Source organism: Telmatherina bonti, assembly GCF_933228915.1.
Source record: "Telmatherina bonti genome assembly, chromosome: 15".
NCBI classification, from domain to species: Eukaryota; Metazoa; Chordata; class Actinopteri; order Atheriniformes; family Telmatherinidae; genus Telmatherina; species Telmatherina bonti.
Genome location: NC_136613.1, coordinates 16,449,913 through 16,467,805, shown reverse-complemented (window position 1 = coordinate 16,467,805; position 17,893 = coordinate 16,449,913). Strand labels below are relative to the sequence as shown.

The window sequence follows — 17,893 nt, the reverse complement described above, 5'->3', positions numbered from 1 at the left end:
TCTCTCTTCCATCCTCCAGCCTTTGATAGAGGCATCAATCTAAACAAAACATTTTGAAGAATGTCCCACTTCCTACGGCACACTGGAAGGAAGAAGCGGTAAGGACAGATGCTTGCAGGAGGATGCATTTAACGCTACAAATGTAGACACATACACTTCATGCTCACATAAAAGATGCAGTGTAATTGTGAGGGCTAACATGGAGGGGGAAAGAACTGCCCTCTATAGAGAGGAGTCAGAGTTTCCTGCCTTTATGAGGACAGGGGTGGGCAACTAGTGTCTCTTTGTCTGGATCCTGGTAGATGTGTGGTGAGATTTTTTGGTGTGAACAGTTGTGGTGGAGCTGTGTCCTGATTAATCCTGACTGATGTGTGTTCTGTAACCCCATATTGAAGAAGGAATTCAGCCCTTGTTTCTTCCGTGGTGGAGCAAGTTGGCAGTGAGCTGCAGTTCCAAGTGTTTCCATTTAATTGTGGTCTCAGCAGGAACAAGATGAAGTGCCAGATGGTTGCTTTGCCTGAGCCAGTTCATCTACATCACCTGCCCAACTTGACTACCATGTTGAGTTGGAATCAACATTGGTTTTACTAGGAACTGTCCAAAATTTATACATGTTGAAAACTAATTGCTACATGTTTTTATACAACTGTTTATATCACTGTGACTGAACCAGCTGAGATGCACTCCTGTTCTACAAGTCAGATCTTCACCTTTAGCATGCAGTGTGCTAAGCCTGCTAACTAGAATATTTTTGTAGTTCCGCTTTGCTTTGCCATGTGAGTGATCTGAGCAGGCCCATGTGGTGGAAATTATTGATAAGAACCCAAACCCTGGCTGTTTTAATATTTTCTATTGCATACTGTGGCCCTAATTTGGATTAAAGTTATATTTCTGGGTGGGAGTTTTTAGCTATTAATTTAGCTATTTTTGCAAATTAAATGGTTCTTAACTCTACAGTTCTCTCAACATGTCTCCAGTAAGCAATCTTATATTCTTTTAAATATTTTGCTGATGAATCGACTGAGCGTCTCCTGCTGTCCTTGAATCTATGGAAGCTGTTTTGTCAGCACATATGAAGCTGGGCCTGCAGACCTTTGGGTTCATATAAGCATTGTATTGGTCTTAAATACTGTCAGGTCACATAATATACTGCTTCACACGCTGTTTCAAAGGTTGAACAGACGTAGGGCAAGTTTGATTCCCCGCCATTTTGCCTCTGCCTTTTCATCAATAAAAAGAATCGCCAGTAAAGGAAAATCAGCCTTTGCTTGAAAAGGCTGGTGAAGAAGAGTGGAGATGTGAAAAAGGAGGGAAAAATCCACCCAGGAATAAATGATGGTGTTGTTTGTGGACAATAGATTGAAACCGGATGCTAAACTTGCAACTTTTCTTTCAAACAGATATGTAAAACCTTTTTTGTTTAGTTTTTTACCTCCTGGTTTAACTTTGTAGACACAGCTCGTTGTAGCAGCACATTTTCTCAGCTGATACAATATCTGCTCGGTGTGGGTAGGAACCTGGTGCTTTACCAGCTCTGACATGTAGAGGAATAAGGATAACACATCAAAAATGGAATGATAGTGAAATCTAATAAGAATAAATGTTTTTAATATTTCACAAACGTCTTAATAGATTTAGATAAATATATAGATATAGTCAGTGGTGTAATGGTCCCTCAAAAAGTGGGCATACTCTCAATTTTTTTGCCCTTAAAAAAAAAAAGAGTAGCAACGGGCGTCTGGCTGCTAGACATATAAACATCTCTATTATGTCTATGTTCAGGCTAATATTAATGCAGCTGCTGGCTAACTGCACCATAGTGGATTTGCTATCATTAACTGAGCTTTTGGTAGACTTACATTCATGGGAATGTTTGTAATTGTAAAAGCAGCATCACAGATGCTTTAGAAGTGGGTAAACTCACTGCTGACTGAAAAAGAAGTGGTTATACTCTGTATACCCGTGTATACTCTGGACTACATCACTGGATATAGTCATGTTTTTAAGCTAAAATCATCCTGTAAAACTCAGCAGGCAGCAGAGCTGATAAAAATGCTTAAAATCTGAAGAAGTTTTGAAGGAAAAAGTTACAAGTTCCCCCTGTAAATGTGAGCTCACCTAATAAGTCACTGCAATTTCAACAAATCTATAGAAACACAGAAAAGTTGTCAGACAAAAAAATTCAAATCCAACCGAACAAAAATAGGACAAGACCAAAACTTTCGGTCATTGTACTTTATGTTAGAAGACTTTTCTTTTTAAAAACTCTAGTTAGTACAGAGTGGCTACACTGTAAAAGGTTAAGACTGTTACATGAGGATAAAATAACAAAAGCAGAATTATTGTATCTTGTCACATATATACTTCACAGGTTAATTCTTTTATTATTAAACTAAGACTAAAGTCACTGAAGATTAAATACAACCATGATACAAAAATGTTAACAATTTTAACAGGGAAACATTAAAGTCACCATATTCCTGAGGAAGTTCTAGAAAGTCTAAGTCTGATACCAAAGTCCAGACGCAGAGTAAACAAGCACGATTTTTCTCTTCTAATGGAGCGTTTAGAGCTACGAGGAGCTACATATTATCTATTATCACTAAACCATATAATCACACTGGGGCATATTAATAACAGTTTGTATTCAGTTGTTGGCTGAGGCCGCCTGCTGCATATCCTACCTTTTTTTTTTTTCCCAAATGTATTTTCTCGCTTCACTACTAGATTACAGGTGCTGATTAAAAGCCTAATAAACAGCAGTTAGAAAGTTCTCTGGCGTGATGCTGGTTTTATATGTAATCTTGGTGCACCGGAAGGGTTGTCTGCGAGGGTGAGCGACTCTGACCCTCGTTTGTGATGATGTAGTTGAGTAGGTCAACTGCTGTCGCAACGCCAAATGCCACGTGTCTCTGGTAAGATGACCCATCAGCCTCATCTGGAAGATAAACAGAGGATCTTAGTAAAGCTTTTGCAACTTGGATTCTTTTTTTTAATGTTTTTTTATTTTTTAATTCATTGCATTGAAATTACTTCATCTATTGTGGAACTTTTTCTCTAACTAGTAGAGAATAGGAAATTAGCAAAGGAACAATTTTTTCATAGGACATTTGTATTTGCCCCCGCAAGACCTGTTTTATGTGCATGTGCAAAATCTTCTCCATAAATCTTCTCACTGATTAAAAACTTTGGAGCCAGGCCACATATTAATAAAATGTTAAAGAAACGGGAGTTCATTATGACTTCAAAAACAAAACTGTCTGATTTTACTTATGAAATTAAAAGGGAAAATATTAAATCTTAGTTAAAAGACTTTTTTTTTTTTTTTAAAGAAAGCAGTTGTCTGTTTATTTTTTTATTTATTTTTTTTTTTTTTATTCCTACCACTTTTATTTCCTCTTGTTTGTTCTTACTCTGCTGTTTGGTGATGTTGGTGGGCTCCAACCTTGGAGCAAGTTAAAGTCACCAGTTATTGGCAATGAGTCAGAGTGAGTTTTATCACCGTCTTATTCCTCTGCCTAACTCTCCTTCTAGATCCATTCAGACTCACCCAGCAGAAAGTCATATATATATATATATATATATATGTATATATATATATATATATATATATATATATATATATATATATATATATATATATATATATATATATATATATATATATATATAGAGATATATATATATATATATATATATATATATAGATATATATATATATAGATAGATATATAGATATATATATACACATTTAGCAGTCACACACACATTTAGCAGTCATAATAACTAATGTTTCTTACACTGGGTTTGATCGTGCACAACCAGGGCAAAGTTGTTTGTCTTGAGTATCCAGGATAACTTCCCCAATTTGTCTGTTAGGTGCACCTGTAAGCAAACATGTAGACATAAACAATTACTCGCATGTCACTGGTGGGGGCATATTTCCCATCTATCCATCCATCCACCCATACATCAATCCATCCATCCATACACCCATACATTCGTCCATCATGCCATTTCTGCACTCTAACTGACCTGTTTGTAGTCCTTGCAGAGCACCAGGTTCACAGCATCTGAAAGTTTGACCTTCCCATCCAGCACAAAGGAAAGAATTGTTCCCAGAGTTACCATTCCCATGATCGCACTGTGGAATGAGACGGCACGCATCCATCATGTTCCAGTTCATGTTTATCTTATCTTTAGAAACTTGAGGCCTGTTCTGCTGAAAGAGCTCTAGATGAAAAGTATTTATGATTTGAATTTGGAGAATTAATCTTAACACTGAACATATTTAGATTAAAGAAATTCCGTTCACATATGTGGAAATCTGCATGATTTCCCTTGCTGATGTGGCTGACAGAAATTTCAGTTTTGTCATGTGGCATCTCAGCAATATATTCAGAGAAAGTTTTTCAGAGAATTCCTTGAAGAGACGCACCCTGATTCGCTGATGACAGGGGCCTGGTCAAACCCTTTTTCTCTCAGGATCTCAATGGTTTTCTGGCAGGACAGGGTCGGTGGAAGAATAAGGGGAGCAGACAGCCGTAAACTCTGGACAGTCCTGTTCCACCACCTTCAAGAAAGTAGAACAAATGTGTTAACAATCACCTGGATGAACGACTGTTTTTATATGAATTTTTATTTATTTACCAGGGTTGGAGGTCTATCGGAGGTTCCAGACTGAGGTAACCTTTCTCACACATCCATTGATCACTGAGGAACTTTGACCTGAGGGTAAAAACCATAAGACATGGAGAACAGAGTGACAAAGTCAGGAAGGCTTTCATCCAGAAGGTTTTCATCACATTTGCTCCTATATAGACTTGAGAAATTCAGTTACTTATTCAGCATTGGCAAATTTATTCACATACCGAAAAAGATAAACAAAATGTTTTTTGGGTTTTTTTGTATTTTGCTCACTGGATTCTGTGTCACTTGTTAGGACCTTTAGTGTGGATTTAAACACATGTGGGACCTGGTGCAGGTGTTGGATTCTCAGCTGTTGTTCATCTCTATCTGTCACTGCTATGAATAAAAACCTTTATCTTAGATTGTAGATTCAAGTCCACTGTTATGCTTCGGCTGAGTTTTTTCTTTAAATCTCCCTTATTTGTGAAGTATTTCCTAATCCTACTTGTTAATCCTGTTTTCTAATCCTATTCGGCTGCAGATCTCTTTAACCCAACTCCCACCACAACTGCAGTTCAGCTTTGAGCTGAATATTTCTGGTCTGTCTCTAATATTTGGTGGTATTTTGGACTCCGGCCTGCAGACTGCATCTGCAAAATCCCCCACCTGGCTTCCAACACTATTTGTTCATAAACCCCGGTTAAACTTTAAACAGCTGCTGCCATGTCATTTTGGTTCATGCAGCCTTGTGTTTATTTTATGCTGTTGATCTTATTAAATTTTTTTATTTACAAATGCATTGCTTCCTGCATTGTTTCCAGTTTTATTCATATGTTATTAAACAATACATGTATACATACATATATAAATAAATAAATAAACAAATATATATATATATATATATATATATATATATATATATATATATATATATATATATATATATATATATATATATATATATATATATACACATACATATATATATATATATATATAAATGTTTCAATAAATTTTGCACAAGTTGCTGTTCTCTAACAAGGAGCTTAACGGCAAAAATCACGGCAGGTGTGTGATCCTTGAATTGACCAATAAATGTCCTGGTTCAATTAGAGCTGGTGTTTAAACAGTTGTCCTCATCATGCTGTTCACATTTTGACATCATGAGACCAAGACGACACCTAACAATGGAACAACAGTCCCTTGCCATTGCGATGCTTCAAACAGGACGTTCTCAGACAGAAGTGGCCACTGAGCTTGGAGTGTCACAGAGTGTCATCAGCAGGTTGCAACAGAGATATCGAGAGACTGGAAGAGTCACAGAAAGGCCTAGAAGTGGACGTCCTTTGGCCACATCCCGTGCTGATGACCGCTACATTGTGAACACTGCCCTGAGAAACCAGATGATGAATGCCACTCAACTCCAGGCACGTTTAAGAGAGGTGAGAGGCACCCAAGTGTCACGTCAGACCATTCAAAACCGTTTACATCAGCGTGGTCTGCGTGCTAGACGACCTGCACGGGTACCTGACCACACCACCAGGCACAGACATCATCGTCTTACATGGGCCAGGGAGCATTTACGCTGGACGAGGAACCAGTGGGCCTCAGTGCTGTTCTCTGATGAAAGTTGATTCACACTGAGCAGAAATGATGGCCGGCAACGATGTTGGAGACGTCAGGGAGAGCGCTATGCATCAGCCACTGTTGTCACCAGGCGAGCTTCTGGTGGTGGCAGTGTTACAGTGTGGGCAGGGGTGTCCACTTGGTACAGAACTGCCCTACACTTTGTGAATGGTACAGTGACAAGCCCATACTACCTGAATAACATCATTAATCCAGTGATTGTGCCCCTACATGAACAGCACAGGCCTAATTTCATCTTCATGGACGACAATGCTCCTGCTCATCGAGGCCGCATCATCAGGGAACGGCTGTTGGAGACTGGTGTACCTCAAATGGAATGGCCTGCACTCTCTCCAGACCTGAATCCCATTGAAAACCTGTGGGATCAGCTGAGCCGTCGTGTAGAGGCTCGAAACCCTGCACCCCAGAACTTCAATGACCTGAGGGCTGCCCTTCAAGAAGAGTGGGATGCCATGCCTCAGCAGGCAATAAGTTGCCTTGTGAACAGCATGAGACGTCGTTGTCAAGCTGTAATTGATGCTCAAGGGCACATGACGAGATATTGAGACGTTCAAATTTTTTGTTGTGGTGTAACTACCATTGTTGTTACCTTTTGTGTTGAATGAATTTTTTGAGATGAGGAAATCAGTAGTGCATCCTTCTACTTAAATGTCTTACTTTTATGATATTATATCACTGTAGCATGAACATATTGCATTTACCATAAATTTCACCTGAAAGCCAAATATCCCTAACTTTTTGTGAGTAGTGTCTATACATATACATATATATATATATATATATATATATATATATATATATATATATATATATATATATATATATATATATATATAAATCTATAACTATATACATATATGTATCTCTCTCTCTCTCTCTCTAAATATATACATATATATATATATATATATATATAAATATATATATGTGTGTGTGTGTGTGTGTGTATTTACGCAAACACTGAAGTATAGGTTGTTAAGGCGTACAAAATTGAGATGCAACTTACATGTAATTGCGGACAGAGTCAGCCAGGATGACCACACAGCGCTGTCCCTCCTCCAGCTGCTGGGCCATCTTCATTGCTGCTGCCATCGCTGAACCCGAGCTGCCACCTGCAGCAATAGATGCAGACACATATATTAATACATACTGTAGATTGTGCAAATTCATAATTAGCTTTTCCGATCATTTCTATATCCCTCTGTTTCACACAATAGCATCAATGAATAGTGCATTGATGCTATTGGAATAATGTCTGTCAAAGATGAAGAATTCTGTTTTGTATTCCCTTTTCCATGTTTCTGTATGACCCACCACTTCTACTGAAGCCCTTGTTTGCTGATCCCTTTTCTATATTCTTTGATCATCAAATCTTTATTTTTTTTATATTTTATGCTAAGAGAGAGAAACTGGGAATTAGGGAGAGTTCATGATACCTGGGACCGTCACTGTATAGTTATGTATTTATGTAAGTATGATATAATGGACTGCAGGGTGGCGTAGTGATTAGCACTGTGGCCTCACAGCAAGATGTTTGCTGGTTCGACCTCCCTCAAGAGGCTCAAACAGTGGTCTTTCTATGTGGAGTTTCATGGTCTCCTCATGTATGCATAGCTTCTCTCCAGGTACTCAGCTTCCTCCCATTGTCCAAAGACATGCATGTTAGGTTAATCGATCCCCCTAAATACTCCCTAGGAATGAATGTGAGTGTGAATGGTTGTTTGTCTCTGTGTTCGCCCTGCAATGGACTGACAACCTGTCCAGGGTGTCTCTCGCCTGATGATTCCTGGGCTATGTTCCCCAGTACCCGCAACTCTTAATTGGATTATGCAGCATTGAAAATGAATGAAGGAATGCAATATACAGGTATATGTAACGATTAATACTGTGTGATGTGTCAGACTTATTGTAGAGCAAAAGGTGTCCATCAGTGGAAAGACAACAACGTCAGTTTTTATACAACAGAGTTTTGGACACACTTTTGACCGTAGAGTGATGTGATAGGTCTCAGAAACATTTAGTCTTCTTTTTGACACACATGGTGTTAAACGGTTAAGACATTGTTGCTGTCGGGATGCAACTATGAAACTGTTCATGTCTAAAATTGAGTAACTTTTGTGTTTAAAAGACTCCTGCCGTAGCACCAGCATGTGATGTGTAAGGTGTGAGATCAGCTATTAATCACTCACCACACAGAAGGCCTTCCTCTCTGATCAGTTTACGAGACATGGTGAATGTTTCTGTGTCAGTTGATTTGTACCACTTGTCCACAAGCTAAAGAGATTTGAAAGTGAGAGGACAAGCGAGCAGCAGATTAGCTTAACATGTACTAAGTGTAAATAGATTTTTTTTAAAAATGCACTAAAATACTCACAGATTTGTCCAGCACTGTTGGGACAAAGTCATATCCAATACCTTCCACCTCAAAATGAGCCTTTTCATTCCGATCTTCAGAGTCTACCAGAACCGAACCTTCAGGGTCCACACCAACTATCTAAAAAACAAGTCAGAGCAGTAAGTGGGTAACAATTACACTGCCTGACCAAAAATAAAAAAATAAAAAAATAAATTTTAAAAAAATGTCACTTGGATTTAATTAAGCAAATAGTTATGAACCTCCTGTTGGATAATTAATGCATCAGCAATGCCTTTTCAGTGAGAAACTAGTTAATTAATATCAACTGATGCAAAAGGTAGCTTCGCAGTTCCCAAACAACCAACACAAACACAAAGACACATCCCGTGTTCATGGAAAAAATGTTAATCTTTTAAGAAGGGTCAAATCATTGGTATGACTCAAGCAGAGAAAACATTTAAGGAGGTCACAGAAATAACTAAAATTGGGTTCACTGGCTCACACATTTTTAAAATCTGAAAGTCTCATAGGGAACAATCGTTTTCCAGGAAGAACTGTGGTTGGAAAAAAATTGTGAATGATGTCCAGTTAAACATTTGGTGAAATCAAACTGAAGAAAAAGAGCAGAACTTGGGACTATGTTTAATGGTCAAAGTGAGAGCATTTCCACACACAAAATTTGAAGCGTACCTAAGGGATTGGGACCGAACAGCTGTGTAGCCATAAGAAAATCACTCATCCATGAGGTGAAACCAGAAGAAAGGCTTCAATGTTCTATTGACCATAAAGATTGGACTCAGGAGCAATGGAAGAAAGTCATGTGGTCTGATGAGAGCAGATTTACCCTGTTCTAGAGTGATGGGAGCATCGGGGTAAGAAGAGATGAAGTGATGCAGCCATAATGTCTACTGTCTACTGTACAAGCCTGTAGGTGCAGTGCTATGATCTGTGGTTGCTGTGGCAATCAGGTTTAGGTTCACTGGCATCATGTACCTAAAAAATGAGGTCAGTTGACTACCTGAAAATTCCGAATTGTGATTCAATCCATGTATTTTTGAGAGTCATCAGGCTCAAAAATTGTGAAAGAGTGGTTAAGAGAGCTGCGATGGACTGGCAGCCTGTCCAGGGTGTACCCCGCCTTTTGCCCAAAGGTTACTGGGATAGGCTCCAGTTTCCTTGCAACGCTTCATCGGACTAAGCGCATAGGATAATGAATGAATGAATGAATGGTTTAAGAGAGCATGAGACATCATTCTTCCGTGATCAAATTAAGTAAAAATTAAATATTAGTCACTTTTTCTTTTTAGTGGTGACAAAGCTGTGTGGATAAGCAACACATCTGATTAAGTAGACAATGGTGTCACTGATGTATTCAGGTTATGTAGTGTGAGTATCTGATTAAAACCCTGTTGTTATATTAAAAGATTAAGTAATGCCACTGGCAAAACATGTAAAAAGGCTCAATAGCCTTTGCATTACAAATAAATATGTGCCTTGCCTTGACATTGGGGCACTTCTCCTTTAGCTTTCGAGCAACACCTGTGAGCGTACCACCTGTGCCTGCTCCGGCCACCAGCATGTCCAATTTACCTGCAATGAAAACAGTATTTTATCTTCCACATGTTAAACTTAATACTGCTTGCTTGTTTAGTATTTGCATGTTCAAATGTTAAACTTGTGACGGTTGAAATGTTTCTTGTTAAATGTTCAAGGGGAGACGATATTGAGTGTCTCTCACTGGGGCTAGGGTCGGCTGCAGCAATGTGTTTTTGCCTGTTGTTTAATAAAGTTACAACTAAGCAACTACAGTTTATCATCCATTCTGTTAAGCTAGGACTTCAGCGAACAGGAACAGAATGAAACAAAACTGAACAATAGCGTTAGCTCAAACCACTTTGCTGAAAGCCACACAGGATTTAACCCCCTTTTTTTCTTTGTTTTTAAGTTTATCAAATTGCGCAGATAAGAATTAAGAATTCAAATTGAATAATAATCATCATCAATGATTTAGAGTGAAATGGCTGATATTTGGCCTACAGTATTTTTCTGATGCATTTAATCACTAAGCCCAGGTGCTGGACTCTCCATGGTTTTCTATTGTTGCAGTATTACTTTCCCAGGATCCAACTTTCTAAGGTTCTACATAGTCGTATGTATAAAGGCCTTAACTTCCCAAAGACTTAAGATCTAAACATCCTTTATATCCTCAGTGCCTGTGATCTTGTTGTATTTTCTGGGTACTATACTGCCAAGGCACTTGTTCCTAATGTCCTGAACTTCTATGGTCCTACTTTACCTGGGTTTTATTTCACCAGTTTCTGTGATATGATCCTGAATTTTAATGTTAATATATTCCCAGGAAACAAAGTGTTTCAACAAAACACATTAAAAACTGTGATTATATTTTGGTTTGATGCTGTGGTAAGATTCCCCAATCCTTGTTGCCTGGATGTTTCATAAAGTCCTAATACGCAAGTGATGAAAGATCTAAGGATGTGAGACACAAGTTGAGAATGTTTACACTGTAACCAACACAGAGTTGGAAGCACAAACCATCACACTGCTCCAGTATCTCCTCTGCTGTGGTATCATAGTGAGCCAGGGGGTTGCTGGCATTCCGGTACTGGTCGAGGATGTGTGAATTGGGAATCTTATTTTTTAGTTGCCAGGCTGTACGAATGTGAGATTCTGGTGAGTCGAAAGCAGCAGATATAGGCGTGCGCACAATTTCTGCCCCAAGAGCTCTCAGCACATCCACCTAAAACACAAAGATCAGCAAGAGGAAAGAACCCACACTGAATTTATGAAAAGTCACACTCATAAAGAGGTACTTGCCTTCTCCATGCTCATCTTCTCAGGCATTGCAATAATGCAGCGGTAGCCTTTTACAGCAGCTATGAGAGCGAGGCCAATACCTGCAGGCAGCCCAAAAAAAGAAGATCTGTCTTTCTTTTTTTTCCTAAATGACTCTGCTTGGTCATTAACATCTCGTCTGATCTGGTTCTGATCTGCTAACCACAACTTGTATTGCATGTGTGAGTCTTGTGTAACCTGTGTTTCCAGAAGTGGGTTCTATGATAGTGTCTCCAGGCTTGAGGACCCCAGCTCTCTCAGCATCCTCCACCATCCGCAGGGCAATCCTGTCTTTAATGCTGCCTCCTGCATTGAAGAACTCACATTTGGCCACTAACAAAGTAGACCCCACCCAAAACAAAAGAAAACACAGCATTACTGAGAGTGTCAGTGTCTGCTTGTGGCTCTGTATGAAACACCAATGCAGAACATAAATACAGACAAAAATGGGTTTTAAGGTCATAAAATAGTCTAAATAAACTGTAAATCTATAACACATGACAATTTCTGCATCTTGATTTGAAACTTGATGCTTACATGTTTGACCAACAACAAATAAAGCAGATTAATAGATTAAAACAGCAGCACATATCTGGTATATATGAATATATATGCCTTCTGCCTTCTACTTACAGTGACATGGGTCTCATGTTTCCCAGCATATTACTGCCTCTCCAGGGGGCTCTAGTTTCATACTTTGTTCAAATAAACACTTGGGTGTGCCAGAATTTTCTTCAGCTAAAGAAATATGAATCTGAAATAATTTGTCTTTGGAAACAACAATGTGCATTCAAAGACTAGGGCTCGGCTTCAGTCAGAACATGGATCAAGCCAGCAATCATGGTGTCATTTTGGACTCTGAGTTCAATTTTAACAATCATATTAAAGCAGTAATTAAATGAGTTTCACACCACATGAAGGATACAGTTGCAGTCAACATTATTCAATCCCTCCCCCTGCAAACTAGCTTTATTTGCAATCTACAAACCAGCAGCTGTTTGCAATAAACAAATCAAACGAGAAGCCATCGTCAAAACTAATGTCTCCAGTGGTTTTTCCAAATTCAGCAGAAAATGTTACTTTTAATGTCCACTTCAAAATGATTTAACCCCTTCATGACCAGCATTTTTAGTACTTAGCAGAGTTCCATTTTTTTTTCTTTGACCTGCTGCAAAGATGATGCATCGCAGACACCCGCTTCTGGCAGCATGCCTGTGGAATGCCTAGCCCATTTTTCATGGGCAATGGTTTCCAGTTCACCATTGTTCAAAAGGGTTTGTATGCAGCAATGCCTTTTTCAAATCCCAACAAAGATTTTTCAGTGATGTTCAAATCGGGCAACTGTGATGGCCACTTTATTGTCTTCCAAAAACTTCTTCTGAAACCAAGCTTTAGTAGACGTTGAGGTATGTGGATCAATGTCCTGCTGGAAGGTCCGATGACGTCCAAGCTTCAGCTTTCTCACAGATGACATCTCATTTTCTCTCAGAATTTGCTAATACTTGATAGACTCCATCTTGCTCTCTGCATGCTGTAGGTTTCCAATGCCAGAGGAAACAAAGCAGCCCCAGAGCATGACTGATCCACTGCCATGCTTTACTATAGGCAAGGTGTTTTTCTCAGTATATGCTTCATTCTTCTTCCTCCAGACATACAGCTGATCCAGAAAGTTCCAGTTTTGCTTCATCGCCCCACAGAACAGCATTTTAAAACCTCTTTATCTTATTTATGTAGTATTAAGACAACTTTTGTTGTGCTTTAAGGTTATTAGTGGTGTATGACTCGGAGTTCAGGCAACGTGTGGTGTGCGCGTACGCCTTACTGTGAAACTGAAACCTCAGCGCCTGCTGCCACCAAGTCTCGCTGCAGGTCTTTTGCAGTCAGTCGAGGGTTTTTGACCACCTGCCATCTCAGGAATCTGGTAGCAGTCATTGATAGCTTCCTCTGTCTGCCACATTCAGATAGAGCAGCCTCTGTTCCTTGAACTTGAAACTTGCCAACCATGCTTCCAACTGTATCTTTAGGAACATTCAATGCCTTGGCTAACTTTTTTTTTTTTTATCCTTTTTTTGTTTACGCAAAGCAATGATCTCTCTGAAAGGTTTCTCTTGGCTTAGCCATCTGTAGCATGCAATCCAACATGACAGTCAATAATCTAGGTATTTGAGTTGTTTCATCTCAAGCAGACCTGATGCAACTACTCAAGTCAAAGCAATAAATCACAAAATATCAAACAACATACCCTCTGTCTCACCATGTCAACAAAACAAGCCTGATTTTTATCAATTACAGTGACAGAAAAAGAGCATTTCTTCGATGATTTAAATTGATGCCTTGTGTACTTTCATACTGGCTGCACCCACAAGCCTCACTGGCTCCTAAGTGAGAGCAAGTGATGAGATCTTTACCAAATACTCTGAAACTTTTAGAGTTTCAAATTGCATGACATTTACAGGTGTGTTCTTCTCTGCTGGAGCAAAAAACAACAAGCCTTTCATTTTTACCTCCCCATTCACAAGAGGGCTGGCTCCTCAAACAAAACCCCCAATAGTCACTGGGCGACCAATGAAGGCCCACAAGCTACATGATACTCCCTTCTTAATACATGTAACAGGGAGCCAGTGATAAACCCAACAACAGCTTTTCCAGTTGCATGTATCAACTTAATGTTAGCCCCCCTGAAAGAAGTCCTTGTGAGCAAGGATGGCATGTCTGTTACCAGTCTGGTCCTGGTCAGCTCCAATCATATCCAGGCAAAACTAAACCAGGGTTTGTTTTCATCGCATTGAACCAAGTAATGTCCCCAATTCTCATAATCAAATTTACTGAAAACAACCAAAATGCTTAACAATTATCAGAAGCAAGAAATAGACAAAAATAAAACGTTTATAAAAGCAAATACAGTGAAAGTAAAAAAAAAAAAATGCAATAAAAAAATTAAAAAGAAAAGATGTTTCAGAGAAGGATATTATCGCTGTGCTTTAAGGAGTTTATAGAGTTTTCTGTTCTGAAAACATTGTCTGTTCATGTTGGTTTCTACATAATAATTAATGCCCATGATTCCCATGCATATATGTAGGACTTCAGACAAATGTGTAATTTCTTTAAGATTATGAGATTAAATCACTTTATTGTTGTTGTAAACTTTTGATTAAATTTAGTCTGTGGTAGTCATGTGGCAGCAACAGTAATTAATAGATATAGTCACAAACAAAGGGGAACAAGCAAGTTGCCAGAAGGTGGCAATGGTTGCTGGTATTCAAAATTTAGCAGTTGAGTTTGTAACTAGAAACAAGTTTAGACCAAAAAAAGGAATAACTACTGCAGTGAACATCTACAGTGCAAGTCTCCCTCGCTAGTATTATAAATAGTCCTCACCTTATCTAACTTTACTGTAAACGTACCTGCAACAAGTTCACTTAAGTAGTTTTAAAATGCTCCTTTAACTTCTTTCTTTTCTTTCGTTTTTAATCTTTACACAACCTTTTTTCCATAATTTTTCCCTTGTCTTTTACTCCCTGATGAATGCAAAATTTATTTAACAGTTTTATTGAACCCCAAACATTTTATGTTTTAAATTAATTCAATGCAAAGGAAATTATATATTTTCCTGTGTTGATGGATTTGTATGAGCATGTGTCACAATTGACTATTTTTACTCACAAATTTCACACTTTATCCCAAACTCCTTTGGGATTTTGTTCAAGTGGACCAGAGGTGTGTGTCCAATGTGGCCAAGGATATTAGGAAGGATGGTGGGTGGCTCGGTGCTGCAACAGATGAGAAAATGGAAAACATCAGAGATGTGGGAATATTCTGATCATCACTTGAGTCACCATTATCTTCTGCGGTGATATCATTACATTGTTTCTTCTTTCTCTTTAGTACTATTAATGGGATGCATACAACATAAAGATAGACAGTATAGCTATGTATCTACACACTGAAGCATGCAACTTGGCATGCCTTTGTCTTTACATACTATGACTAAATCCATCCTAGAAATCAGCGTGGGAAAATGTGGACATGCAGCCAACATGCATAACTTCACAGCTGACACAATGGTTTTAATCATGGCTGCACAAAAAGACCTGCAGTCTGCTGGTTAATTGCCGTATGAAAACAAAAACCAAATTACTTTACATGTTCACCATCATAATAACAAAAAAATATATTTAGCAGAGCTGCTAACTCAAGGTTTTTGGACATCCAGTTTGGGACTCTTTCACAAATGGCAGTTCGACTTATCCTTGATGCTGATGTTATATAGAAATCATTAAATCTTCAGCAATATTGTCTATGCGTGTTTTTTTTCTCTCTTCCTACATGATCAGTTTTATACAGCTAGAGTTCAATTTCATAAATTTTCTTTACTCCAGTTCAAAACAGCTAAAAATTGAGTCGACTGGGTGATGAATCGAATGATGGTCTGCTGTGTAATATCAAGGCTAACTTATACTGCATGTTTCCTTTCCCCTTATTTTAGCTGCCCTTTCCTCCTGATCTTCTCGCATGTTTCATTACTTGTCAGTGTTGCCTTACCGTTCTGGTTGGCTGTGAGGTGACTCTGAAATCGAAGCACCAAGATGCCAGGTGCATCTGCTGGGTAAATCAGGCCGTATCCATTGTATCTGATCTGCCTTTCCTTCTACGTTTTTCAGCCCACTTTCACCATTTTTTCCACTCTCATCGTGTGATTTTCCCTCATTATCGTTGTCTCCATTTGCAGACAACATGGAACCGCTGGTGGCAGTTTCAGCATCTCCATCCATACTTGAAGACTTCTGATTTTGAGTAACATTTGCATGCATCAGGTTAGCGGCATGTGGACAGAGAGTAGTACCATCTTCTGAGTGAGTACCAGAAACAGAAGGCATAACTGGCCTGCAGGGAGATGGGACAAGTGTTAAATCACACATGCACATAAAACCTTTCAAATTCAGCCAAGATGGAGCAGTGCCACTCTACTAAAATCTGGCCAACACTTTATGTATTACAACAATACTCAGTGTGCACCATCTGCCAAGGCCATCTCAGCTGAAAGTGATCCTGATCTGCATATTAGGTTCTTTTTTTTAAATTATTTTTACTTGCATTTGCTGCAACTTTCCACTATATCCTATAGAATAAGAAATGGTACACATACATAGTTACAACTTTTTTGCATGGCTCTGCAACAGATAAATATGTTGCAATGGTCACATATAGTATCACACAGTGAAAAGTGCTGCTATACTAAATGCATACTGATGAAATCTTGACCAATATGTCTCCATGCTTTATACTGATACACCAACACTAAAGTATGTCATTTTAATGGAAAAAGGAATTACACAAAAAAAGCATTACATGCACATTGAAATGTTACAAAATTGTCCCAGTAATGAATTGTTTTTAAGCATTGCTTAAAATCAAAGTGAGTAAGCCAAACTGCTTGAAAATTACAGACATGACGGTTTTAAGTGTGCACAGACATATATGAAAGGACATAGCTGCTCTGTGTCATGGCAGCATTGGTTGAGTTTATACAACGGACAAAATGCAGCCTGGTTAAAGTTAGCAACCTTTCCAAAGAAGTTTTGTTTCATGCATCCTCTTATGATCTGTTTACTGGTTGAAGAAAAAGAAAAATACTACTCACTGGAGGTGGGGCAGCACTGACACACTTCCAAATCCGGGTGAACACAAAAGGCACTCTTTCCCAGGGCCAATATGTGTGGGGGTTTGGGGACTCTAGACAGGGGACCAAACCACTTTGAAGGAAAATAGGGGGGATGCCTTTTTTTCTTTTTTCCAAATATAGAAACTATAAATTTTGCATTGATGATTGTGGTTTTGATGCATTTTATTGCGTGACACAGAAATGTTTGGCTATGATTTCAATTATATACTGAGGTGGAGAGCTCTCAGTTGTTGTGATGAGGGGGGCTCCAGACTCCCCCATAACCCTCCATAATTTGCGCCCATGTAAATTCCTGGAGAAAACTATGCAAATGATTGTTTTATTTGACTAAATGGGAAATCCTGACTAGTTTATTCATTTAAAATGTTTCTGATCATGTCTTATGTCCTTGAGACAATAATAAATACCAGACCTGCTTCAACTTGCTGCTGACTTAAATGAGCTTTTTAAATAAATTCATATCCACATTGCATTGGAAAAGTACAATATTTTGACCCAAGAAACTTTCCAACAAAGGTCCACTATATTAGACTCCCACCCATTTTCACCTGCTTTCAGAAAGCAACAACTCTTCTGAATAAGAAACATTTATATATCATTCCATAAATATTCTTCTCAAATGTACAAACTGTCTTGCGCATCCATGTAGTGGCTTGACTGAAGTATCTCCTGTTTCCAGCAGGTAAATTTCATGACAAAGATTTTATTAGTCATTATTTACTGAA

General features: G+C 38.6%; 1 protein-coding gene across 1 annotated transcript; it reads right to left on the bottom strand.

Moving 5' to 3' along the window:
* Positions 1-2,792: 2,792 nt before the first annotated feature.
* On the bottom strand, positions 2,793-16,257 carry cbsb (cystathionine beta-synthase b; the record flags this gene model as incomplete). The annotated part of the gene is made up of 14 exons (XM_079254675.1): positions 2,793-2,938; positions 3,801-3,885; positions 4,036-4,144; positions 4,439-4,573; positions 4,651-4,728; positions 7,283-7,388; positions 8,466-8,550; positions 8,651-8,770; positions 10,131-10,222; positions 11,186-11,390; positions 11,468-11,547; positions 11,684-11,818; positions 15,149-15,255; positions 16,028-16,257. The coding sequence occupies 14 exons, from the start codon at positions 16,255-16,257 to the stop codon at positions 2,793-2,795; spliced, it is 1,713 nt and encodes a 570-aa protein (XP_079110801.1).
* Positions 16,258-17,893: the final 1,636 nt, after the last annotated feature.